Here is a 27,878-nt window from a genome sequence, read left to right on the forward strand (position 1 = left end):
ACAATCACAGGGGTCCTGGGAGGCACAATCCCCTAAATCAACATCTGCAAGTGAAATCCCTAGTGACCATGAGGATGCACAAAATGATGATGAAGCTACGTGTGTGTATGTGCATGTGTTGGTTTGTGTTTCTCCTTGTTGGACCTAACATTGTCACTAGTAATAATGAAATACAGGAGAGAAATATCCACTTGATCTCCATCCTGATTTTCAGGGAATTAGTATGGCAAGTATCCCTTCATCTTACAAAATACCGTGCATGCTCCTGGACATGGCATGAAGGATGCAGGAATAAAACCTCATCCTAACTCACAGATGTGAGTAGTATTAATAAGGGCACACACTGCTTCCACATTTCCTCCTTGATTTAAAATCAGTCTCCTCTCATTTGGAAGATATGCTCCACGCTGAGTTCCGGTTTTCCATCAATAACCAAATACTTGATTGCTTATCCCTGGAATCCAGAATGTAGCTTCTCCAAAGACCCAGGAAGGAAAATAACAGCTGAGCAAGACCCGAACATTTCAAGTGAAAACTTCTACTAGCGGAAGGGATCCATTACATAAGAACTTGAAGAAAATGAAATGAAAGAGAAAGGTGATACACTTATAGATTTGACAGAGCCCAATAAACCCTGTATTCATAGACTCTTTCAGAGAAAACTCTGTGCTATAGAGAACGTATTTTATACCTTAAAAGAGCGATTTAAATTAAGCATTTTTTGACTTATGATCTCAATTTTCCAAAGGGGCTGAGTCTATCAAAGAAAGATATTTTCAAATGCTTTTTTTTTTTCAAATTGCTCCTCAAACCTAATAAACATGGAGGTTTCTGGAAAGAATTCAGAAATGTTCTCCAACCCTTAATCCGTTTTCATAAAACACATGTCGGTTAAAGATGTAAGGTAATTCTGGAAATTGTGTAGTAATTTCTTTGGAAATTATAAGTGAAGCACAGATGGTAATACACTGCTTTTACAGGATATATTTTTATATGCAGATGATATTATCATGAACCTTGTACTGTACCATTTTTCTCTAAAAGGATATTAAACAGTACCATAACAGGCACAAAAGAGAAGAAAAAAACAAAAATCAAAGAAAACCTTAGATATAATATTTTGCTTGACTGAATTAAAACAATTCAGAATGTGTGTGTGTATGTGTGTGTATATATATATATATATATATATATATATATATATAATCTAAGTACTAATTGACACTAGTCGGGATAAAATACAAAGAGTATGCTTATCATCCAATACTATTTCCCACCTCAAATTTCCTAGTGTCTATTATTCAAGTCATTTATTTAGCTTCTACTAATTCCCAGGCACTCTGCTGGAATAAAAAGTGGACTAAGAATATTAATCTACCTCAAAAATTCTAGGACATGTGAAATGAAGTGAAAAATGAATTAAAGTAGTGCCTTCAACCACATTTACTACTAATGAGAGAGTTGTAACATTTTTCTTTAAAAAACAGAGTAAGTTCAAAATAAGTTACTATCTGTGACAAGGAACAGCAAAGTTATTATTTTAAAGTTAAAATAAATTTCCAGCATATATATTATAAAGAAATGATAGATTATGTTATTCAATACTGGAATTTCAGTGATTTTTTTATTCAAGTATAATTAACATACAATGTTATATTAGTTTTGGGTGTACAACATAATCATTCAACAGTTCTATACATTTCTCAGTGCTTGTCCAAATAAATACATTCTTAATCCCCTTTATCTATTTTAACCATCCCCCTATGCACCTCCTCTCTGGCAGTCACCAGTTTGTTCTCTGTATCTAAGACTCCAATTGTCTCTGTTTTTTTTCTTTATTCATTTTGTTTCTTAAATTCTACATTTGCCTTTCTCTGATTTATTCCACTTACTATTAGGTGCATCTTCTAGGTGCATCTATGTTGTTGCAAATGGCAAAATATTCTTTTTTATAGCTGAGTAATATTTCATTATATATATACATATATGTATGTATATGTGTATGTATATATGTATATATATAATGAAATACACACAACATTCTCCTTATCCATTCATCTATTAATAAACACTTGGGTTATTTTCATATCTTGGCTATTGTAAATAATGCTACAATAAACAGAGGGCCCAAATATCTTTCAAACTAATATTTTCATTTTCCCTTGGTAAATGCCCAGCAGTGAAATTACTGGATCATATGGTATTCCACTTTTTATTTTTTGAGGAACCTCCATACTGTTTTCCACAGTGGTTGTACTAATTTACATTCCCTCCAATTCTGCACTACGGTTCATATGGTATTTACTGGAATATCAATAGTATTAATATTGCATAGTTATATTTTTATAGATGAACTAAGATATAAGTTTGTCCAAAGGATTGGCTCCCACAAAGCTATATACACGAGCCTGACACTGTACATGCATCCTCAGGTCTGAAAAGATGATCCCCAAGGGTAGTCGGGAAGGGAAGTTTGTTAAAGGCAATATGGTGGGCATGGGCACTACTATTAACAGTGGCTACTCTTAATGGAAGATTGCAGAGTGTTCTAAAGGAGAAGTGCCAATATCTGGAAAAGAAACCTTTTATTCTGTGCTTCTCCCAAATTCAGACAACTTCTCTGTAATAACCAAGAAAGTCTCTAAGACCTGAGAACAGTGCCTTGTAAGTACTGGAGAGAATAAAGCTGCATATATGATTTCAAGCAACCACAGAAAGGACATCTCTGAATATGGCCTACCCCAAAGGTCAGGATGGTTTAAAGACTTGCCCATTAAAGAGAACAGAATGATGGCACATCTTCCTTAAAGACTCAGTGGTGCTCTGCCAGCAAGGGCCTTGGTAGAGTCAAGATGGAGAGTCCACCCCAGCTTATCACTGCAACTGTTGCGCAGGGTTGCCTGAGGGTGCTCTGGAGTTAAGACTATCTAGAATTGATTCCCAGCTTTCCCACTTATTAGTTGCAAGACTTTAGTTAGGCAAGTTTTTCAAATTCTAAATGATCTCAGTTTTCCTGTTTGTAAAATGAGTATGGCAATAATATTTTATACCTCTCAGAGAGTTAAAAATGGAATAAGGTAATATATATAATATTTAGCACATTGCCTGGCACATTTGCAAGGTGTTCAATAAATACTGGCTATTTTTCAAGGTAAAGGAGCTATGCCTATGAAGATGACAATTGGAAAAAAGATAGTCAATGCAAACAAATATTACAATTCTACCATATGCGAGTGAATTCCCTACATTCAGTTGTATACAAAGTAAAAATCTAGGCCCATTACAATGGATAGAGAAAAAGGGAAATGGTGGTAAATAAAGTAAAAAAAAAAAGGCAGCTAACTTATCCCTGTGCCTGTTCAAAGTGATTAGAAGGTAAAGAGAGAAGGGGAACAAGCCAGTAAGAGTCACAATTGGAGAACTGAAGGAAAAAAAAATGTCATAGGAGCATTTCGAGTACACTTCAGATAAAACTCATAGTAGCCTTAAAACATTTTTTCTCCTCTTCCCCAGACACCCCATGTAAGGAACAGTATAAGAAAGCAGATTCATGTAAGCATCAAAGTGCAGACTGGGAGGTAAAAACTGTACTGCTTGTAATTGCCAAATTTACGTGTGGAACAAGAGATGAACCAGAGAATTACAGGCCAATAAACCTGAATTCAATTTAGAAGAAGAAATGGAAAACACGTGGAATTGCCCAGATAACAATCCTTGAGGAAATTCTATAACCGTGCTTCCCAAAGCCAGATCAATGGTTCCGCAGCATTAAAATCACCTGGGGGAAGGGGAGACTTTTTTTCAAAATGTAGAATCTGAAGTTCTACCTCAAACCTCCTGAAATAGACCTTCTGGAGAAGGAGCCAAGGAATCATCGCTTCAGACAAGGTTCTACCGATGACTCATCTACACATTGAAGCTTGACACCCACAGGCCCATGGCATAAAAAGAAGTGACGGCAAGAGACGATGAACAGAAAATTACTGATGGCTTCTTTTCGATTCAGTGCTACCTATCCTATGATTACCTACATGCATAATGAGTGTTCCATATTGCTTAGTAAGTGATCTCTTCAAATACATGTTACATGGTAAGAGTACACAGTTTGAAAAATCAAATTGAACTTCAGTATGATTGTATTTAACTTTAAATTGCATCTGCTGAAATTTTTTATGTTTATTTGAGAGAGAGCAAGAGCATATGCACGAGTGGGGGAGGGGCAGAGAGAGAGAGAGAGAGAGAGAGAGAGAGAGAGAGAATCTGAAGCAGTCTCCAAGCTCCGAGCCGTCAGCATAGAGCCGGACACGGGGCTCGAACTCACAAACTGTTAAGATCATGACCCAGGCACCCCTGCTGAATTTCTTAAGGACGGACAACTTACAGGTAAAATTGCCTTAGCTCATTTCTAACATTAGATTTATAGGTTGTAAATTGCTTAGTACAAATTTAATTTTTTTTCTTTTTAAGCTTAACATTTTAAAATCACACCACATGGGGGAAATATAAGGTACAGTTAACTCCATGGGAGAAAAGGTACAAGGCACAGAGGGATAAAGTTGAGTTTATTCAGTGAAAAACTCAGTCCTGTTTATCTACACTCTATAGCTATGCATGCATCTGTTCCCAATTTGAAGAGAGTATACCGCAAACACATTAGTTCGTGTTTTTCATGGCTGACCTCTTTTCAGAAAACGAACACATAAAGTCCTGCTTCATGCTTTTGTTTATCCACTTATATCAATATGATGTTTAAATAAAAAGGCAAAAAGTTAAAGTCCTCCAAACTAAAAATGCTTCGATTAACGCAAACACTTTGTCTCTTCATCCTCTATCGCGGTCCCACCTGGAAGCACTAACCCAAAAAGGAAAGGATCTCGGAGATGAAGTCCCATGTCCCATCATTCACTTCTTCCCCACCCTCAAAGAATCCTTCCACAAAAGCACCACCATACACATTTCTATAATACAGACATTAAAGTGAATAATTCTGCATCCTAGTTTGGAAGGTATCCAGATACTACCAAAGCCTCCTGCCACCTAAGAACTGAATCATCACTATTTCATCAGATAAGTCAGTTTGAGGTGACTTAAAATGATATTATTAGACTAGATGTATTGTACCCTGCAATGATAAGTCTTGGGAGAAAATAATTTAGTCAACTGTATTTCAGAAAACAGATAAGAGCCCTTCTTAGTCACAAAGTCATTCCTCTCCAACCTCCTATAATTGAGTCTATAAAGGAGTCTATAAATGATAGTTTATATTACAAACATCAGAACTTGGAAACACACTGCCTTATTTTCTATACTAGTTTTATGGCTGTGCCCCTTGTTTCTCCAGACTATATACACAGCAAAGGCCTTAACATCTACATTTTGTGTCCTAGATATTAGAATTAGAATGCATATTTATATACTTAGGCTTATATTTCTTTCCTATTAAAGTGAACATAAATGTCTGCCATGTTGGGAAATGCCAAAAAGATTCACATTAAAAAGGAAAAAGCAATGCAGACCATATGCTAGTGGCCTCTCTAGAAAGAGTGGCCAATATCTTTATAGTATCAACTACCATTCTTTTACTAAGAAAATTAAAAAAAAAATACATTCTATCAGGAAAAACTGTGATGGGAATTCTATTCTATTCTCCTATCTCATAAATTATCCTCTAAGGATAATTAGTTGAAAAAAGGCTGGATATGAAGGGCTTGTTATTTTAAGAGCCTGAAATTGGAGTAACTCTCCTACCAGCTAATGAAATGCCGTCAGTCACGGGCACAAAAATGACTTCAAAAGAAGGGGTTGATGGGAAAAAACAAAATGAAGAATCATAAAGTTTACTCTTTTCTACACATGTACTGTGTAGAAAATACATGGGGAGAATCAGGGGGTTGAAAGACTAATGGAGTATTACTTAAATCGTGATCTTTGCCTCATATGAAGGCATCAACATTTAATATATCATTCTACCCTACGGTGACATAAAAACAGTATCATTTATTTGAGACCTAGCTCAATAAAACACTAGGCTTAACTCTCATAGGGCTCCATCTAATAATGCTACAACAAAGGACAAATATTCTTTCTAGCAACACTAATTCTTCTAAGGATAATGTGCAGTGGGGGAAAAGTCCTTTCTCAGTGTTCTCTTGTTTTCTCAATATCCCTCCTTCTCATCTCCGCCTCTCTCCATTTTATAACCACAACAAGCCCCACACATAAGGCCTAAAAAAAGAAGAACCCCTAGAGCTTAAGTGTCTGATCTTCTTTACATTTTCTTGGAAGCAGGAAAACAGTTACCTCCCTTTAATATCATTCTGTCTTATTTGCTACAACGTTTAAAAATAAAATGAAAATCCCAAGATGTATATAAAAAGCTAATTTCCCAAATAGCTCAGAAAGTTCTTTCAAGATATGCATACATACATATGCTATATTCTCTATCTTTCCTTTATGAACACACATATATATGCATGGATATGAGATTATGTGTATATAGTTAGAAGTGTTTAATTGTAACATTACAGATAAATTTAAACAAAGATGAAACAAAGATGCTCTTATTTAATAGTGCCCAGAACTGTGATAACTGAATCACAGCTGTGGGACAGCCACCTTTGCTGCCAAGGAAGAAAGCATATCTCTAATAAAATGATTTGAGACAAAATCAATTTGTACAAGTGTGACTTTAGAAGGTATTTGGGAATGTCCTGGTATTGTCTCTCTATCCTTTCTCCCCATTAAAGCTGTTTTTTAGGAAATCCATAAATAATAAATCTACACATCAATATTCAAATGACTAAAACGTTTTACTGTTTCACAAGGTATTTTTTGTCAATAGTAGGCAAGAATGCAAATAATAATAACATTTACCTATCGTGATGGTAATTTCTGTAATTTGATCATTGACAACATAGCTGCATGCCCATTTTTGGACACCAGCACACGTCCTCATAAACCCTGGCAAGAACATAGGAGTCCCAAGCCCTGTTTCCTACTCTGGTTTCTACCACAGACTTTCTGTGAAGCCTGAGATGTCCACAACCAGGTCCTCAGATTCCTCATCTAAAAAAGCACTGATCGAAATTATGGTTAAGGTCCTAACATGGAAAAAGAAGAATGGGGGGGGGGAGGGGGGTGGCAAAGAGCAACAGCCTCAGCAGTTTGCTGTCACATCTCAGATAAAATTAGTTGAAGAAGTTTCTGGAACAAAAATTTCTTGAGAGCAAATACTGAAGATGTCCAAAATTTATTGTTTGAGCCCATCAGTAAGCCTCCTGACTTTGTGTTTTTCTCAGTCACACTAGTTCAAAATTCTGCCACATTTATGCTAATTCCTGTGCTCTGTTATACACAGTCATCTGTGCATGGTGACTCTTCTTACAGCTTTTCCATGGAAACTTTACTCATGATAATTGTCTCTACACAGGTAACAACCGTATAACAGAAAACATACCTTAATCCTAACTTATTCAGAGAAATGGAGGGATAATGACAAAGACAAGAAAGGGGAAGAGAAACATAGGAAGATAACTGTGCATATGTGGGGGCATGGGCAGTTGGAAATGCTGAAAGAATGGGAAAATAGATTAAAGGGAGAGATAGAAAAGAAAAAAAAGAATAAATCAAGTCAGCTATTTAAGACATCTATTGTTGAAGCTCTATCCAACACGCCTTCCCTTTTCTGAGGAAACTACTACTCCCCCACTCCAACTATAGGATTATAGCTGCCATCATGGTCCCACAAAGTATTTCTAGTACAAGAGTAGACAAATGATCCAAACTGGGCTAATGAGAAACTTTCTTTAGGGTTTTTCATAGCAGAGCTCATACTTTAGGGAAGTATATGCATATGGGCAGAGGGAAGATATTTTCTCCAAGAAAAGTGATAAAGAGAAACGGTTGCCAGGTGACAGGAAACCCATACAACATGGAAAAAGACAATCTGCAGCAAGAGAATGAAGCCAAACAACAAAGAGTAGCAAGCGTGAGGGTCAGACAGAAAGTTCTGCAAAGGTCTCAGCTTTAAGATATTTGCAACTGTCCCAGGCTTGCTGGGTCAGCCCTTCCCTGCAATCTGTAAATTACGTTAGTATTTTCCATTAAACCTCCTTTATTGGGCAAGGTGGTTCAAACTGGCTTTCTGTTGCATGAAACCAGGAGTACTGAATAAAAGTCTTGAATAAAATGTCCAAATTCTATCGCAAAATTAACCAATCCGTTCGTTGTTTCATTCACAAAACAATTTTGTCCACTCACCACTGTGATATTCATGGAAATAATAGGACTACTAAGTCAGAGCTGCAAAATTTAAGGAAACTTTCAAGGAAACTACAAGGAAATAAAACAAAAACCACATTAAAATTGAGGAAAAATAGAAAATGTGGATACTGAATTTCAATATCTTGCCATTTTGGTCATGCTGTGTCCTCACCATCAATCGTTAATTTAAAGGTAATATACAAAGATTCCAGAGTTAATTATCCTGGATAAAATAACTAAGATTTTAAATATTTTTGAGGTTAATTGACAGTTGAAAACAAATAGGTATTTATTTCCTATTTCCTAAAGTCAGAATAAAGACAATGTGCCTAGTGTCATGATAATGGCTTAATACTGCTCTAGATGAACTAGTCAGTACAATTATCCAAAAGAATGAATCAGAGACAAAAACAGGAAGTAAAATTATCTTTAAGTATAAATAATACAACCTTGTGCCCAGACTATTCAAGAGGATATACAGAAGGATTATATGATACAGTATGATGATTTAACAAGGTATTTGGTAATTAATATATAAAAATCAACAGCTTTTCATTTTTGGGGGGAGGAAACATGAAGGTTTGTTGTATTTTTTAAATTCAAGTAGAGTTGACATAGTACTTTCAAGTGTACCCACAGTGATGAGACAATTACTGTATATACATTACAAAATGCTCACCACAGTAAATGAGCATTTTTCTTTACAAAAAATTGCCTGGTAAATAGAGTGGAAGTTCCCATTCTAATTTTTTTTTTTTAAGAGAGAGAGAGAGAGAGCAAGTGCATATGCATGTGCAGTAGAGGGGCAGAGAGAGAGAATCCAAGCAGGTTCCACAGTCAGTGTGGAGCCTGAAGCAGGGCTTGATCAGGTCTGGGATCATGACCTGAGCAGAAATCAAGATTTGGCCACTTATCTGAGTCACCCACGTACCCCGGAAGTTCCCATTCTAAATAGCAACAGAAAAGGAAAAACCTAACTCCAAATCTACAGAAAGCTGCAAAACACTACTGAGAGGGATAAGCCTGGTATTGTCCCGGGAAGATTTGAATACATCAGTGAAGAAAACTTTATCCAGGAACAGGTTGAATTACTTGTGAACATTAGTATATGAGAAAGGCAGCTTTTAAATCAGTGAGGACGTCATGGATTGAATTACCGATCCCAATCTTTCACTCTTCCTACATCCACATCCTTGGGCTGGCCTCATCAGAGGCAACGTGTATATCCAAACCCCTTAACACTGGGGCTTGCTGTATAGCCAACATGCTGGGGCGAAAGAATGTGGTCAGAAGATACTGCGTGCTAGTCAAGAGGCATCAGCTGCGGCTGCTTGTCCTCCAATGCTTTTACCACCACCAAGGGAACATGTTCCACTTTTCCTCTGGTTCTAAGACCACATGCAATATATACAGCAGAGTCGCCCTAGCCTAGCTGTGTGAAAAGAAGGTGTCCTGGACCACCCACAAATCCATCAGATAAAATCAAATTTGTCCTAAAGCATTGTTTTTTATAGTTATTAGTTCTCAACAACACGTAAGTGCTATGGAAGAAAGATGTATTACTCAATATACAGGGCCAAAGCACCTGTTAGCCAGTTTTGGAGAAAATGAATTAGATTCCAATTCTTGTGCTTGCCATCAAAGTCTTTTACTTAAAGATTTAAACAGGAAAAAAAAGGAAACAAAGGAGTGTTTTATTTATTTAAGTTTTTTTAAATTTATTTTTGAGAGACAGCACAATAGGGAGACAGGCGGAACAAGAGAGGGGGGCACAGAATCCAAAGCAGGCTCCAGGCTCTGAGCTGTCAGTGCAGAGTCTGACACGGGGCTCAAACCCATAAACCGTGAGATCACGTTTTGAGCCCAAGTAAGATGCTTAACCGACTGAGCAACCCAGATGTCCCTGAAATGAGTGCTTTTAAAAACACCTTTAAAATGCTGGATACTTCTTAAAGCAGGATACAAAACTAGAAGTCATAATATAAATGACTAATTAATCTGAAAAAATAATTTAGCAAAATCAAAATGTATCAACAAATTCATATTATCACACAGGACAGAGAATGGGTCAACTTTCTTAACACATATAGAACTGTTATAAGTCAGTAAGAAAGAGAAGACAAAATACAGAATGGTAGGAAATGGAAATATTTGCAATAAAAAATATAAGTGGATTAAGGTATTTTTTAAATGCTAAATATTGATATTCATTTAAATTTGAATAAAATTAATTTTTTGCTCATCAGATTAGGAAAAAAAATCTTAGGTAATAGCAGGTGTGCATGGAATCAGCCATGCTCAAGCACTGTTGAAAACTATTAACTTGAAGTATCTTGGGGGTAGCAATTTGTCAGAATTTACCAAAATTATAAATAAATATATAGGCATTAATACAGCAATTACACTTCCAGAAATGTTATTTGTTAAATAAACTCACAAGTGCTTAAGAAAACATATTGTTTTATTGTTTATAATATAAAAAACTTTGAAAATAACTTACTGGTCCAGTGATAATGCTGTAGTTAAATCAATACCACATAAGTTATAACTTACTTATATAAGTATGAAGTTGTTCTTTATGTATGGATATGAAAAATTCTCCAAAGCATCTATCTATGTTAAAAATGTATAGAACATTTTTTTACATTTTATTTAATGTTTTTATTTATTTTTGAGAGAGACAGAGAGAGACAGAGAGAGACAGTGAGCGGGGGAGGGGAAGACAGAGAGAGGGAGACACAGAACTGAAGTGGGCTCCAGGCTCTGAGTTGTCAGCACAGAACCCGATGCAGAGCTTGAACCACGAGATCATGACCTGAGCCGAAGTCGGACACGCAAACAACTGAGCCACCCAGGAGCCCCAAAAGTGTATAGAACATTTTAAATAATGTGTATCCATTAAAAGGAAGAAAGGCAGAGGGGAAGGAAGTATGTGTGTGTCCATCTACAGAATTTCTGGAAGTTATTCAAGCAACAAGAAGAAAAAAAAATGAGAATGTTAGTTTTTAAATGAATGGAACCTGCAGCCCTTAGGCAGATGGCTATCTCCAACCAAAAGACTTAGTAAGTCTTGAATTCCTCATATGATGTTATGCTAGAAGACTAATTTTTCCTGGTAGATGCAGAAGTGAATAATGGACTGTTTAATATTCAGAAGGCTACATTTTCTCTCCTAAGGAAGATGTAATCCAGACAGACAATACATGTATCAATGAAGGACTGAAGAAAGTCTTCTTTTTCCTGTTTTTATCCTGCCAATTTCCAATGTGTAGGTGTTCAGCAAGAGAAAATCCATCAAATTTTAACATCTCTTGAGTCAGTTCTTCATGGGTCTTCAATATTGTACTTGTTAGAACAATAAACATGGTCTAATTTTAATGTGAGTTAGAAATTCGAATTATTATGTGATTGTTCACTCTCAAGGTTTTACATGCTAATGGATGCAAAAGTTGACAACATATCAACATTTTTCTCATTCATGTAGCTAAAAGAGGGATTGAGATGATTTAAGATGTCCAGGGAAATACAAGTAAAATTGTTTTTGCTCTTTCCTAGAAACTGTCTTGGGAAAGTTGCCATTTATTAATAGTAATAACTACACTGAAGTTACTGTAGTAGAACAAGGTTATTTTCCTTTCTATTTATTTCCCTAGCTGTTTTGATACCTACCTCTGAAAAAAAGTGACCATTTTTTCTTAATGTCAAGCCAATAGACATTTATATAAATTTTACATCAGTGAAGGAAGACAGAAAACACTTATTTACATCAGATATACTAATGTAACATAATGGGGATGACTAGAAAAAAATCTAGAAGTCCCAGCTCCTTACCAGTTAACCACTGATCATTAAGATAGACATACCTTTGATTATTAGAAGCTAAATATTTTTAATAAAGTAACTGAAACAAATTTATAAGGTATAAGTGTTATATTTTCAGCCAGTAAGGGCTAAACGAGTTAAGGCAAAAAACAACTATTGAAATCAGTCAAAAAATATCAGTTAAACTAGAAACTAACACCTATGAAAGGGGATGATATTCATTCCTTCAGCACGTATCTCCTGAGCTTCATACTTTCTGTAGGGCAGTGTTAGGCTCATAAAACATAGTGGTAACCATAGGAGATATACTGTCTCATCATAAAGTCATAATTTACTGTGAGACTCAGATATGAATCTATTACACAGAAACCTTGTACAACAGGTTTTGGTTTTTTGTTTTTTGTTTTTTGGTTTTTTTGCGTTTAATATATCAAATTTAACCATATGCTCCAGGGAAACAGAAAAATTATTTAATTCAAGTCCCCTCAAAATTTCTCTTCTGGTAAATATAAGTTTGGCCCACATGGTTTCAGAGACAGGAAGACCAAAACTCAAAGGCATAGAGAAACAAAAGAAGTGGATACTTGTCTTCTGAGTGTCCATGTGCCAAGTCTTAGCAATTAACAAGCTACTTAATGGATTTTCAACAATAATTTTAAAGTGAGCCTTCTGTCTTACATACATACATCAGTATGCAACTTTGAAATAAGACAAAAAACTCTGTGATTATAATTATGAAAGATACTTTGAAGAATAAGTAGTAGAAAAGGTTATTTTAAATGCAAAATGGGCTCTTTTTCTGGTGGGGGTGCAGATGGGAATTAGGGAAGGCTAGGTATCAAAGGATAAGAACAGGGGTAGGAAAGAAATGAAAGACTTAAGCATTTTAATGAAGACTTAAGGTATATGGATCTTGGTTACACCCAGGAGGAAACCGAGAAAACAGAACAGCTACTTAACAATGATTCTCAAAGTTTGATCCAGGAACCTCTGGGGGTCCTAAACCTCTTACAGGAGTCTGCTAGGGCAAAATTATTTTAATATGATGTCATTTATCTTTTCACTGTCATTTATTTGCAATTGACACTGCAGTGGACCAGAGGCTACATGATTTACAGCATCCTAAGTGTAAATACAGATATGAATGTGAAAATCCAGCTGTCTTTCGTTAAGCCAGATAACACAGGTCTTGGCAAAATGTAAAACAATGTCTTTTTTTTACTATTGTTTTTTTGTAAAATTTATTTTTCAGAAAACTTTATGTTTACCACTTATTTTAATAATTTGATTACAGTGTGCCTTGCTTTAGTTTTCTCTGTGGTTGTGCGTGTGTGTGTGTGTGTGTGTGTGCGTGCTTGGGATTCACTGAGACTCTTTGATCCGTGAATTTATATATGTTCCAGAAAATAAGGGAAAGCTTTAGTCATTATATCTCCAAATAGTCTTTCTGCCCCCTCCCTGTTCAAGGACTCAAATTACACATATATTACGCCACCTGAAATTGTCCTCTTTATCCTATGTGCCACTCACTTCATAAATTTTCTTTCCTCCCTATGTTTCACTCTGGATAACTTGTAATGCTGACTTTAAGCTCACTTTTTTTTTTTCAGTAATGTCAAATCTGCTATAAATTTCAAGTGTATCTTTAATGTCACATATTATAGTTTCAATCTCTACAAATTCAATTTGAGTCTTTTTTAATATCTTCCATGTCTCAAGTTTTTGAACAAAGAATACAGTGGTAATAACGGTTTTAATAATCTTATCTGCTAATTCCAACATCTGTGTCACTTTTGGATCACTTTAGATAGATGCTTCTCATTATGCGTGGTGTTTTTCTGCTTCTTTGCATGCTTGGTAATTTTTTTTTTTCAATTGAATACCAGACATTGTGAATTTTAAACTGCTGGGTGCTGCATATTTTTGTATTCCTGTATATCTTATTGAGCTTTGTTGTGGGAAGCAATTAAGTCACTTAGAAACAGTTCGATCCTTTCAGGTCTTGCTTTTAAGACTTTTTAGGCAGAACTAGAGCAGTATTCAGTCCAGGACTTTGCTCCCGCTATCGGGGCAGGATAGTTGTGCGTAATCTCCCCATTGTCCTATAAATGATGAGGTTTTCAAGTGTGGCTGATGGCAATGGCCCTATTCCCAGCCCCGTGTGAGCACCAAACATCATCCCCTCTGATTCCCTTAGGTTATTTCTTTCCCTGACCCCTAGTTGTTACTTCACAGGAATGAGCAGATTAATTCTCAACTAAATATTCAAGGGAACTCTCTGCAGACCTCCAGTGTGTTTGCTCTGTGTAGTTCTCTCCTCTCTGGGATTCTAACCTGTGCATTCTTACCACCTTGGTCTCATCATACCCCCAGCTGCATCTCCTTAACACAGAGAGTCTGCCTGATTAACCTGGGTTCTGCCTTCCCTGTACTATTGCCTGGAAGCTCTCTCAAGTCGACAAAATGAGACACTTATAGGGTTCACTTTGTTTCCCATTTCTCAGGGATGACTGTCCTTCATTACCTGATGTCGAGAGACTTGAAAGCCATTTTTTCATAGATTTTGGTTATTTCGGAAGGTAGGCTAAATCAAGAGCCTATTATTTATCTTGCCCCATTATCCTTTACTTCTTTAATCTTACAACAAGCCATGAATTGGGTATTATTATCTCTACTTTACACATGAAGAAATTGGGGCACATGGTCAATAACCTGGCTCACTCAAGTTCACTGTGCTTGTAGAGATTCAGCTAAGATTTTCTACTCATTTCTTCAAAAGTTCTTGCACATAGCCATTATGATATACTGCCTCTAAGGGAGGTGAGAGATAGCTGAATGAATATTTAACACTGAGAAATTTTATAAAATCAGCTAACCGGGTTGCAAATGGGTTCGGAAACAGTTCTCCTTGAAAGGCTAATCAATGAACTAAGTGAGCCCTGAAACCTATACACAGCAATGATAGTAAGAACTGAAGATGTTTTTTCAGTCTTTAATCAACCACCAATTTGTAACTTTCCATTCCCTCCACAACAAAGACAATGATCAGATATCAAGTCTATTCTCAAACAGTGAGGAGGCACTCACTAACTTCTGAAGCACCCAATCTATCTCCAGATTTACCTATCTCTGAGAAAGGTTTCATTTATATTACAACTAAATATATTAGAAATAATAAAATAAATTGGTTTCCTTATAGCTTCTACTCAACTGATGCAACATATAAAAATAACAAAGTCCAAAACTCCTAGAACATGCCATTCAGTAGCTGTTTACATAAACATCCTTCTCCTGCAGGAAAATAGAACACAGACCTGACATAGGCTTTCCTTTACATTTTCTACAATGTTCTATTCTTTTCATCTTGGAATACAATCAAATCTTCCTAAAACTTTTGAAAATCACATTTAACGTTAACTGCAATATGGCAAATAGTTCAGGAACGAAATATGATTACTTTTATATGTAATTTAAGGTTATGCCACACTTATTTTTTATTTTTATTTTCTTTAGAGAGAAAGCGCTCCACCAGGGAAGAGGGGCAGAAGAAAGAGAAAGAGAGAATGAGAATCTTAACCAGGCTCCACACACAACACAGAGCCCAATGCAGGGCTTGATCCCATAACCCTGGGATCATGACCTGAGCCAAAATCAAGAATCGGATGCTCAACTGAGTGAACCACCCAGGGGCCCCAAGATTATGCCACATTTAATATTGTTTGTAAGTAAACATAGGTCACCAACTTTCTAATGAGTTAAAATTCATAAAGAGCATTCAACAGTAAAACCACTGAGCACCAATATACTGAATCTTGAATCAACAAATCAAATCAACAGCAACCTATTCAGTTTTCACTCTAGGCCAAGATTCTGCCTAGGGTAGACCTAGCACTTTCATTTTGTATTGATTATCTCTTTTGAGTAGTAAATACAAAAGATGTGAACAATGGAACTGGACCATACTGTCTTCTTGGGAAATTGGAAATTCATATTTGCCTATACATATCTACTTAGTTGAGAGGCTGGGCTCCTGCAGCCAGCTTGCCTACTTTGATTCTGGGCTACTCCAGGAGATTCAGAGCTACCTGGCCTTGGCAAGTTCCTCAACATCTTGGTGTCTCAGATTTCTCATTTGTGAAAGAGAAATGGCAGTGTTTACTCACAAGATTGTAATGAAATTTAAATGAGTTAATATATATGAAGCACTTAGAACACAATCAGGTGCTCAGCAAATCTTTAGCCAGTGCTAACATTTTTTATCATTAAAATAAGGTATTCAATAAAATCAACTCTATGTATATTTGTTTTATTGGTTATTTGGACCTTGTCTAATTAGAATATAATGCCAGCACATAATTGTTTCTAAACTCCAGACATGGGTGGGGATGAAGACACTGAGATACACCCTATTCTTATTGAAGAAGATTGCTTGACATTTTCTCAATGTTGTCATTACAAAATCTGTGCTATAGGCAAACACTAAAGATCACAAATCAGCTTTATGAATGGTCAAAATAAGGCAAAGACTGGTTAAGTAATTTGCTTGAGTCACCCATGGAACAAACAATTTCACTCAATCCACACGCAGGAACAAATCAGTAAGTTATATGAGTAGAGCTCTTAATAATATTAAAACACCCAGGGGTGCCTGGGTGGCTCAGTCAGTTGAGCCTCTGACTTTGGCTCAGGTCATGATCTCACAGTTCATGGGTTTGAGCCCCGTGTCGGGCTCTGTGCTGACAGCTCGGAGCCTGGAGCCTGCTTCAGATTCTGTGTCTTCCTCTCTCTCTCCCTCCCCCTCCCCTGTTCATACTCTGTCGATCTCTCTTTCAAAATATAAATAAAAATTTTAAAAAATCTTAATATTAAAACATAAAAAATCCAAAAATGTTTTATCGGTAACTGGGAGGAAGTTTTCTTAATTTGTTCTTAATTTCATACAAATCACGGAATATATATTTGACTCTGGAAGATATTTGAATCTGTTCTTCCTTATTCACAATGAAAAAGGGGTGCAAATGTGGCTTTCCATGAAATTTTACCCAATTTTCAAGCCTGGTCTCCTGCAATAAAACTAAAATATAGGGGCACCTGGGTGGCTCAGTGGGTTAAGCGTCCAACTTCAGCTCAGGTCATGATATCATGGTTCGTGAGTTCCAGCCCTGCACTGGGCTCTGTGCTGACAGCTCAGAGCCTGCAGCCTTCTTCAGATTCTGGGTCTCCCCCTCTCCCTGCCCCTCCCCCACTTGCATTCTGTTTGTCTCTCTCAAAAATAAACATTAAAAAAATGGGGCGCCTGGGTGACTCAGTCCGTTGAGCCTCCAACTTTGCCTCAGGTCATGGTCTCGTGGTTCATGAGTTCCAGCCCTGCACTGGGCTCTGTGCTGATGGCTCAGAGCCTGGAGCCTGCTTCAGGTTCTGTGTCTCCCTCTCTCTCTGCCCCTCCCCTGCTTATGCTCTCTCTCTCTCTCTCTCCCTCTCTCTCTCTCTCTCTCAAAATAAACAAACATTACAAAAAAAAATTTTTTTTTAAATTAAAGTATGAAGTCCTTCAAGATGCTAAACTAGAAGAAACAAGTAGGACCAAGAGGAGTGACTGCGTAGCACTTGTGTAAAGAGGGGATGAATGCACAGCTATTAAAAACCCCAAACAAATTCAAGTATCTAATCACTATAAACAATGACAAACTATTAACACATGGTAGAGTTCAACTGTGAAAGTTCCCATGGAAAAAATGCCTCCACTGACACCACTCAGAGTTTGACTCTGCATCAGCCTCTGCAGAGGCTCATGCCTGCATTCCACTGACATCACCTCAGGTGTGTGCAATTTGGGGACATGAAATAAAGTTTATAAAAGTATCCAGCTTCCCTTAAAAAGGGGCAGTTTATTTCCCCTTAACTTAAGCATGACTAAAACAAATACTGCAAAATTCCATTCCAGTGAGTAGTTTATTTGGTCATTTCAATACATCACTCTAAGGACTATTTCTCCTGAGACTATCTGTGAGGCCATGGCTTACTTCATTTATCTAGGTTTCATGTAACTGACCAGATTAAAAAACTTTTTAAAAATCTGAATGATACTTGTGAGGAAATTATAATATCTTAATTAAAGGGTGCTTTGCCCCATACATTAGTGACTGCCTCCATCCACCAAAGGTCGTATTATAATCTGCTCAACTGAAAACACATCTGAGGTCCCTATTTAAAGAGAAAACAGCTTCACACTTTTGTGGCTCATTTCATACATAATTTAAAAAAGAATAATAGGTAGGGGTGACTGGGTGGCTCAGCGAGTTAAGCATCCGACTTTGGCTCAGGTCATGATCTCAAGGTCTATGAGTTTGAGCCCCATGTTGGGCTCTGTGCTGACAGCTGGGAGCCTGGAGCCTGTTTCGGATTCTGTGTCTCCCTCTCTTTCTGCCCCTCCTCTGCTTGCACTTGGTCTCCCTGTCTCTCTCAAAAATAAATAAACATTAAAATTTTTAATAAAAATAAAATAAAAAATAATTTAAAAATAATGGGTAAAACCTATATTTTGAAATCCATTTCCATGGAAAAACAAGTATTCAACAAGGCCCCATGGTAAACATTAAAAAATAAGATAACTTTAGTCTCACAAGCTTTTAAAATTGGATTTTTGCTACATATAACCAAAAAGGCACGATCAAATTAAATTTACCCCACCTCTCATCTGTAAGACTAGAATTATTTCACTAGTCATTTTAGTTAAAATGAAAATACCAAAAGCACCTGCAGTCACTATAATGTATAGTTTCTGATCTACTCTACACCTAAAAGCAAGGGATATATAAAGCAGTCCTGCATTATAACATTCATTGTCATGCTGTCATGCCCAAAACTCCTGGCCTCCCAGAAAAGTGCTAATTTCCTTCTTAGTTCATCAAATATGTAATCATTGGTGCCAAGAGGCTCTCAATATAGCTACCTCACATCTTAAATCATAAGCCATGTGTTCATTGATTTCTTGCAACTTTCTCTGATTGGCTATGATTCATTTGAAGGCATGTGACTGTACCTAGTGTCCGTGATTTTAAACCAAATTCTTCTACTCCATTGGAGTCTTTAAGCAGCTCAATAGCTCCCTCTAGCCTCCTTTTCTATACTACACCCACAGATCACATTTAATCAAAGGTCAGGGGGCCACAGTGGGATTTTTCTTATTCTGTTGGCTAAACTTCTGTTAAGAGGCTCATCAAGATATTCCACTAATCCAAACCCAAGGATGCACGATGCCAAACGACTGTGGTGAAACACTAAGACAAAAAACATCCACTCAGAGTGCTAAACGACAGGAAGCAACAATCAAATATGGTTTTATGAACCTCAAAATCTATAAATAAATTTCCCATGAAAAAGAAAAAGAAAGCAAATGAAAAATTGGTATCACACACACTATTACTTAGTATTTTATCCTTTTAGTGTGGAATATTTTTGCTGTTCACATAAGCTGTATATTTTATAAAACAAATGGAATCTGATTTTCCACATTCAAAATCAAAAGTATTATGAAGAATAAAAATAACCCTCCAAGAGCCATGTGCCAAAATTATTTTCCACAAAGGGTAGAAAGGATATATGGTATAAGACTTCATTTCCCTACAAAATATGTGTATATTTTTTATAGATAATAGATTTGAAATATGAGACCGTCTCCCCCCCTCAAAAACCAAATCTTTATCTTATTTCAAATTGCCTTTTTAAGACTGAAGTGCCAACTTACAGATGATACATATTTTTCGAAATAACATCAAGCCACGTTTTTAATATTAAAATTTTAAAGTATGCTACCTTGGCCAAAAATTGATTTTGAAATTACATATAATTTGCTACTGCTGCCAGTGTTTTTATTACTCAGCAGAAGGCTAGGATTATTTTCAAAATGGAACACCCTGTGTCACTACAGATGATAACAAATGTTAGAATTAAGTTGCACATTCTGCATGTTTTCATGATATCTACTTCAGGAAAAAAAAAAAAATCTCAACACTACCTTTGGGATCTAATTGCCCACAAATTTACACAGTAAATATGTACAATTTTCCTCCTTCGTCTATATAAATTAAAGCTTGGAGGCTAAACACAGTAGGATTTCAAAACTCATGGAAATGTCTTTAGTGATAGTTTAGTTCAACTTTTGTATTTGCAGATGACGGCGTTAAAGAAATGACTTGTCCAAGATCAAAGCTGTGTTAGTACAAGAACCAAAGTTAAAGCAGACATCCCTTGACCTCTCTGTCCTAGGGCTTCATTACATTGCCAGCTACCTTCTATTCCCAGTGTTAGAAGGGCAAGATTGTTGCTTTTTAAAAAAATGTCTTTGTCGTTATAGAAACCATTTTTTTAAGTGTTTATTTATGTTTGAGAGAGAACACAAGTAGGGGAGGGACAGAGAAAGGGAAATAGGATCTGAAGTAGGCTCCAGCTGACAGCAAAGCCTGAGGCGATGGGGTTTGAACTCATGAACCAGTGAGATCATGACCTGAGGCGAAGTAGTATCCTTATCTGACTAAGCCACTCAGGCACCCCAAAAATACTTTAGTATCTTTTTCTGGCCCTTTAATAGTTTTTTTCTTCCCCCCTCCCTTCCTCTATTAATTAAAAAAAAAAAAAAAAGACTTTTATGTTCTGGATTTGGGGTATAACAAAAACCTGGCCTAAGTTATATATTGAATCCCACCTACTGCAGATAGGAAGCACACCGGCCTTGAGCCAATTAAAATAAACAGGCCCACTGAATCATAAGGCCTATTTATTTTCCATGGTATTAGAAAAGATGAACAGATTTCTGTAAACTTAGTTTTATAAAAGAAGGTGTGAGCTGAACTTGACATTCTATGATAGTAACAGATGACAAGACAAAATGTGCAAATCATATTCCTGAACTAAACTGTCTAAGAAAAACCCACGGGAAGAAAATGTACTGATGTTAGTGGTTGATATTCAGTATATTATACTTTTTAAAAATGAAAAAGGTATTAAAATAAAATTTTCGTGGACCAACTAATATGTCTTAACCTGACAGACTTTTATGTAATTAGATGCTACCATGACAATTTACCCTTGAATCAGCATCCTTTTTTTTTTTACTACTCATAATGATATCTGAAAAGTATTAAGTGTTGCACCATGTGAAGGCATGTTCCCATCTATCCATCAGATCTAATATGATCTACATATATTCATTTAATCATCAAAACAACTCTATGAGGCAGGTACTATTAGTATCCCCATTTTACAGATATGTACAGTGAGGCTCGGAGATTAATGAATTAGTCCATTATTAACTTAATAATTAACTTATCATTAAGTAAAAGAGCCGGGAGTACAATCTAGCAATCTGGTGCCAGAGTATGTGATCTTAATCGTTACACTACTCCAAAATAAAGAACAACTTCATGGCTATAATTATACTCACAGATATTTAAAATAAACTGTGACAGAAAGTAACATAAAAAATGAGTTTCTCAATTTGAATATACATGCTGAAGGGTCAGAAAGTTCCTGAAGGAGCTAAAGAAATCTTTTTTCTTTTAACCTTGAACAAATTTAACTAATTCATTCAAATGTCCCATGGCTTTTTTTTTGGGGGGGGGCTTGAAATAATTCCAAATGGTCATTTACCAAATATTCTGAACAGGTACACTTGGAGTGGTTGGGATAGGTCAGGCAGTGAAATACATTTACATAAAATAATTGATTAATCCAACTTCAGAGAAAAGAATTATACCACTGAACAAGTACATTAAAATTTTATGTTCATAACCTGAAATAGCATGAATAAGAAAAAGTAAAAACTTTAAATCTGCCACTTTTAACTTGACTCCAGAGATTTAAAAAGCTGTTATTGAACCCAACTCTATCCTTACTTGATGGCAAAGAAGATACTGAAAGAGGAAACCCAAGTGTATAGAGAATGATGGACTTGGAAAGTTCTTCTCTGTGGACTTCTCAGGGGAATAGTAAGAGACATCCTACCTGGCTAGCACACACTCATCTGTAAGGGTTCAATGAATAACCCTAGATCTGGGGAACTTGACCAGATAACTGTGAACAGAGAAAAGCATAAGGTAGGACACACAGAAGAAGCTGTCTTCTGATCTCCTGGTCATAGTTTTTGGTCCTTATGAGCATTCTGAACAGCCAGCATTCCTACTTTGTCTTGGAAAGCTTGAATCTTGCAATAGATAAAAAACCTTTATGAATCAGTCACACAGCCTCTGTTCTTGCCCAGTAAAAAATACTACAGGGGGAATTATGGGATGTAATCAGAACAGTCTCTTATTCAAGGGGGCTGACCAGATCACAGCATGAGCAAATCACCTTCCATGAGGAAATGAAATAATGCACGTTGATTAAACAAGTAGAATGCAAGATATATGAAAAAAGTAACCCCAATATATGACATTTTAAAATCTATAAAATATATCTTTAATCTCTGAAATGCCTCATCACCAATTACTGCCAAGTTTAGATGTAGTACAGAGCTACTCCAAGTATATTCTGACCTTTCAACTAGATTCAGATAAACCTGATAAGGGTGAATAAATACTAAATCAGTTAAAGAAACATACTGTAGGAAGAATGTAGGAAATGGTTACACTCATGATTCACAGTACTCGCCATAAAATATCTTATTTAAAAAATATAGAATCTCTCTTCTTTCATTAATTAGGACAATAAGATCAATTTTTGTTTTATATTTGCCACAAGAAAGTAATCAACTTCTTATGCTTTGATATGTGCATCTTTCAGAGTATCACATCTTTATTTTACCACTCAATTGGCTTAAAATAATTTTCCGCATTAGAAATGTGTGTGAATGTTTAAAAAACAATAAACAATATGTTGCTAATATATTTAACATTGACAAAGTTGATGATGAAAGTTATTACTCTCATGAACTATATACTATCTCAAATTTCATAACAAAAATGCTTGCAGAGTACAAAAAGTCCCACAAAAGTTAAAAAATAAAGAGCCTCAGGATCATAATATTACCCATAAGAACATTATTTTAGAGACAATGTGATTTTTTAGAGCACAGAGTTTCAATCCTAATTCTTTGTTAACAGTGTAGCTTCATGTGACCAATGAACACCTCTGATTGAGACTGCTGTCCAATGATTGGAGTCTTTGACTTTTAGTTAACATTAGCAATATACTTCTTTTGAATTGTGGTAATGACTTACACACTGTAAGGCCCACAACCCCCAAAATGGGTCCAACAGTGTACAAAAATCTTTAAACAAATAAACACTGAAAATCTGGCATAAAAAAAAATGTTCTACCCAAAATATATAAGGAGATGAATGAATTGAATCTCTTCCATACACTACTTCTGGTAGTGTCTGACCCTTTCTTAGCTATTGAGATGTTCCTTTTGCTTCTTAAAAACAAAAACAAATAAACAAAATACAGTCTTTCTATGTCACAGGCTTCCACCAGCATATTAAGAAATATCTCCTGCTCTGATCACTGAAAATCCCAAATGCTTATAATCTTACAAATAAGCAGGAAAGAGTTAACATGAATATTTCTACTCAGTCCCCACACCTCCAGGGGAAAATATGTTTTTAAACCATAAAGTATAGGGATAAAAAGTACAGTGTTCCCATCAATTGTGAAGTTCAGTGAGGAATAAAGCATTGTAATTTCAGCTGTCAGCATAAAAAGCATCTCTCAGAAGCTTCGTTCCAACTATAATAACTTGGTGTGCTTGCTAGGAAAAAAATTTATGATCATATGAGCTTCATGCATGATTGATACCATTACTGTTTATTTTAAGACTGTCCTTGAGAATCAATCAAATAAAGCATTTCCAGTGTTTGTTTTGCAACCAAGAATGAAGAACACAATCAGTGCTTTTCTAGAGAAGATGTGACTGACTCGTCTCCCTATTAGAGCTTCCACCAAAAAGAAATATCTAATAAAGGTGAATCAGGCAGAAATTCATGTCAGAAAATATCCAGTCTTCCCATGTTCTTTACAGTATGTGGAAATAACTAGCAGCTACTCTTAGGATTAAAAAAGAAAAATAATGGCTATCATTACACATAAGGAAGTATATAAACCCAACTAAGAATATGCTCAGTGCTTAAAAAACTAACTGGAAATAATACAAACTATGAAGCATAATCTAATCTAATTTTCATCAGAAAATTTCCTATGTATCAAATAAGGCTTTTAAAGTCTCAGATGGCACCAGCCTCTTGTCATTCATAAATATTTGCATGGTGTAATAAGCATGGATGAAATAACTTAAATACTCTAAAAATGGGGGAAATAACTCTTTTTTCCATGAGCCATTTTTCACATATATCTTGAAGAAAAGATCACGAAAAATTAAAATGAAATACTTTTTTAGTAAAATTAACTTTTCTTGCATAATATCTGATTGAACTGCCTAAGGGATTCAAACTATAAAGAAATACAATAGAATTTATGCGTAGCCTCAACAAGGAAACCTAATAACCACCCAAACACTGATGGTATCCCAACAATGTCTGAAAGCAAATCCAAGACTTTGCCAAAGCAAGTAGCCATCAATCCAGACTCTCCCTTCTACTCCACAGTGAGCAAAATAAAACCAAGCACTTACTTTCGCCCACCTCCCCCAAGCCCCACCTTACCACCATCACCACCAAACTGAAGCAACGGGCCCTTCTGTTTATAACATATATAAGAGCTTGCCACTTTCATTCCTTCAGTCTATGAACTAATTACTCCTTCATTTCAACATTAAATTATCTCTTGATTTCAGTGTTACATAGAAAAATCGATCTGTGCCATATAATTCTAAAAGTTCAAATTTGCAATCGAGAGAAAGTCTGGACTTTCAGCCCCTTTGCATCTCTCTTTTTATTCAGAAAAACAAAGTTGTATTTTTCAAAAGGTTAAACAGTTTTGGTTTTCAAACTGGGGTTTCTGTGTAATATAACCATACATAACATCTGTAAACTTCTTCAACTCTTGATAATGGTTCTTACTTTTCCAAATACTTTCTCTACCCACCATGACTTATTACATGGAGTCCTAGGAACAGTTTGTATAAACACAGGGTTATATTCAGAATATGGCCTCACACATGGCATTTATTATGCACACTTTGTATAATAAATCTGTTACACGAAACATGTTCAAATGCTGTGCAACAGGTCCTGCTATTGTGTAAACACACCCTCCCAACAAAATGACAGTAAGCTTTAAAGAATCAACAATATTTTAAAAATCACATTATTCTTCAGAGACTTAATCGTAATTCTTTTGAGATGTCAGAAGACAGAAGACCTAATCAAAAGGAATCTATTTTACTAAAACCTTCTTCCTGTCTTTGTATTCCACCGTGTATGTTATAAACTGGAGTTAGAGCCCAGGCGTATACACATTTCCATTGATTTACTGCACATTACTGGCTTTAGTGCTGAGTTGATGACAGGAAGAGTACTTTGGCAGAGGTCTGACAAGTCCTTATCCTCAAGTTCCCTTCTGCTTTATGTCTGTCTGTTCCCAAAGCTATCAAAGTAAAGCAAATGACAGACTAAAACCTCTCGGTTTTGCCATGAGAGTGTGAAATCAAATTAAAAACACACCTCAGAACTATTACATTGGGCCACGTTTATTTTCAATTGGCGGGGGGAGGGGAAGAGAAGACACTTTAAAAGAGATGGATTTCACGTCCTCTGTGTAGCCAGATCTAGTTACAGTGTATTGAGTTATGTCTAAATGAGAAAAAGACTCTGTCTAGTCAAGTGTTTTATCACAAAGTAATGTTATTAAACATATCAAGTATTCCCACGCTCTCCTCCAGATTCTTTGATTTTAACCTCCTTTGTTAGGCACAGAACACGGGGAGAAAGATTTCAGGAACAATACCAAGACAGCACATGATGCCAAGCAATGAATTCTGTATTTCCTGAACAGTTTTTTCCTCACAAACTCAAACTGCTTTACACGTTTGCTATATGTAGGACTTCGCCTTTTCCCTGGGTGACAAGCATGGACCGGCTACAAATGTATCTCCGAGCGCGCAGCATCGTGCTTTGTGCTGCTGGGGATAACGGATTCTCAGTCTCGCGCGCATCCATCACCTAAGACACAGGGAAACTCAACCAGGGTCTCGGCGGCTACAAGGGAAACAATGTGTTGAGACCTTGGCTGCTCGGAGCTACCAGGATCCCAGGAGTGAACGAAATGTTTCAGGGAGCAGCTCAGGCAAGGGGGAAGGAAGAAGGCTCTCATACTCTTACCTCCACATTGAAATACTGCTCCGTTCCGCAGACGGTAGCACATAAAATCCAAAGCAAGGTTTGCAAGAAAAATACCCCCGAATGATGCACGAAATCCAACCGTCTTCCAGTGCTGAATGTGAGTAAGATCATAGTGAACTGTGCTTCAGTGGATGGACGAGCTCCCCTTCGTTTTCTCCCTCTCTCCCTCTCCCTCCCTCCCTGGTCTCCTTTCAAAAAAAAGTCCTCCGGGTGGGTAAGGAGCTTGCAGGTTCACCCACAGCCCGGCAAGGGGAGGAGACTGAGGGCCCAGCACACGGCAGCCCCCGAGAAGCGGCGGCGGAGGCAGGGTCAGCAGCTGCCTGCATTCACCATCCTCGGGGGCCCGTCACCGGGAACGTGGCGCCCAAGTTCACCGGCGGTTCCGGCTCAAAGCGCCGAGTCGCAGCCGCAGCAGCAGCCGCCGCCGCCGCTGCCGCCGCCGCCGCCGCCTCCTCCAGCCCGTGCGTCCTCCTCCTCCTCCTCCACCTCCTCCACCGCCCACTCCGCCGCCGCCGCTGCCGCCTCCTGCTTCTGCGGGAAGGGCCTCCGCCGCTCCTCGCTTCTCGCCTCTGCTTCTCCTTCCCTCCTCTCCTCGCTCCCCTCCAGAATGTTCATCCGTAATCTACATAACTCCTCCTTCCCGGGGTCTGCCTGACTCTCGGGCCCTCAGCGCGCGCGCGCACACGCACACACACACATACACACACATCAGCGCGCGCGCACACATATCTGCACATGAGCACACACACAACTACACACGCACACACACACACACACACACACACTCGCGAGCGTGCGCGCCCTCTTCTTAAAGGAGACGGCTTGTAAAGGGGAACAGCTACTGTACCGCGCACTGGAAGTAGCCAGACCTCTAGAAGGGCCCTGGATTGGGATGAGGTTCCTTAACATACCGCCCACCCCTCAGCTGCGAGACGGGAACCCGGGAACCTGGGCGGTTCCATCCTTTCGTCTCGCCCACCCCCTCGCGAGCATCGAGAAACAAGTGCGCCCCTCCCCGCCCGGAGACTGGGTGGGGCTCAGGCTGCGGACCCCGGCTTGGGCTGGGGAGTGGCCCAGGCCGGATCCCGGAGGGCAGCCCGCCTCGCCAATCAAGCGTCCCTGGAAGGTCGGAGGGCGCGGGGAATCAGAGGGAGCGCCCGAGTTGCTGTGCGCCGTTTGGGCGCTCGCGTAGGTTGCCGGGCTGGTCAAGTTTGGGCAGCCTGAGATAACAAGTACCGAGCCTCCAAAACTTTGTTGGGGTCCACCGACCGAGCCTGTGGCCTGTTGTTTCCCCGACTCTCTTCTACCGTCACAACACCCCGCCTTTCCCGGCTCAGAGAGTAGGCACGGGATTTGGGGGTCGGTGTCAAGTCGAATTACAGAAGCGGGAAGAAAATGTTCACTTTCCGAAAATGTTCTGTCCAGTGGACGTACGTACACACTGCGACCCAGAAGAGGTGGTCCCGCGTGTTAACAAAACATCGGCTAGGGAGGGCGGGG

The 27,878-nt window shown here is 37.6% G+C and overlaps 1 protein-coding gene across 2 annotated transcripts in view; it reads right to left on the reverse strand.

Moving 5' to 3' along the window:
• Window positions 1-27,001, reverse strand: part of MMP16 (matrix metallopeptidase 16) — a 309,833-nt gene extending 282,832 nt beyond the window's left edge. Inside the window, exon 1 of one of the 2 annotated variants that reach the window (XM_043601324.1) lies at window positions 26,358-26,997. In XM_043601324.1, coding sequence (XP_043457259.1) covers window positions 26,358-26,489 — 132 coding nt within the window. In that variant the 5' untranslated portion in view covers window positions 26,490-26,997. Of the gene's footprint in view, window positions 1-26,357 lie in introns of both variants that reach the window. The other variant, XM_043601323.1, reaches the window with a different exon arrangement.
• Between the last annotated feature and the right edge of the window lie 877 nt (window positions 27,002-27,878).

The sequence above is a fragment of the Prionailurus bengalensis genome, chromosome F2 (genome assembly GCF_016509475.1).
Source record: "Prionailurus bengalensis isolate Pbe53 chromosome F2, Fcat_Pben_1.1_paternal_pri, whole genome shotgun sequence".
NCBI classification, from domain to species: Eukaryota; Metazoa; Chordata; class Mammalia; order Carnivora; family Felidae; genus Prionailurus; species Prionailurus bengalensis.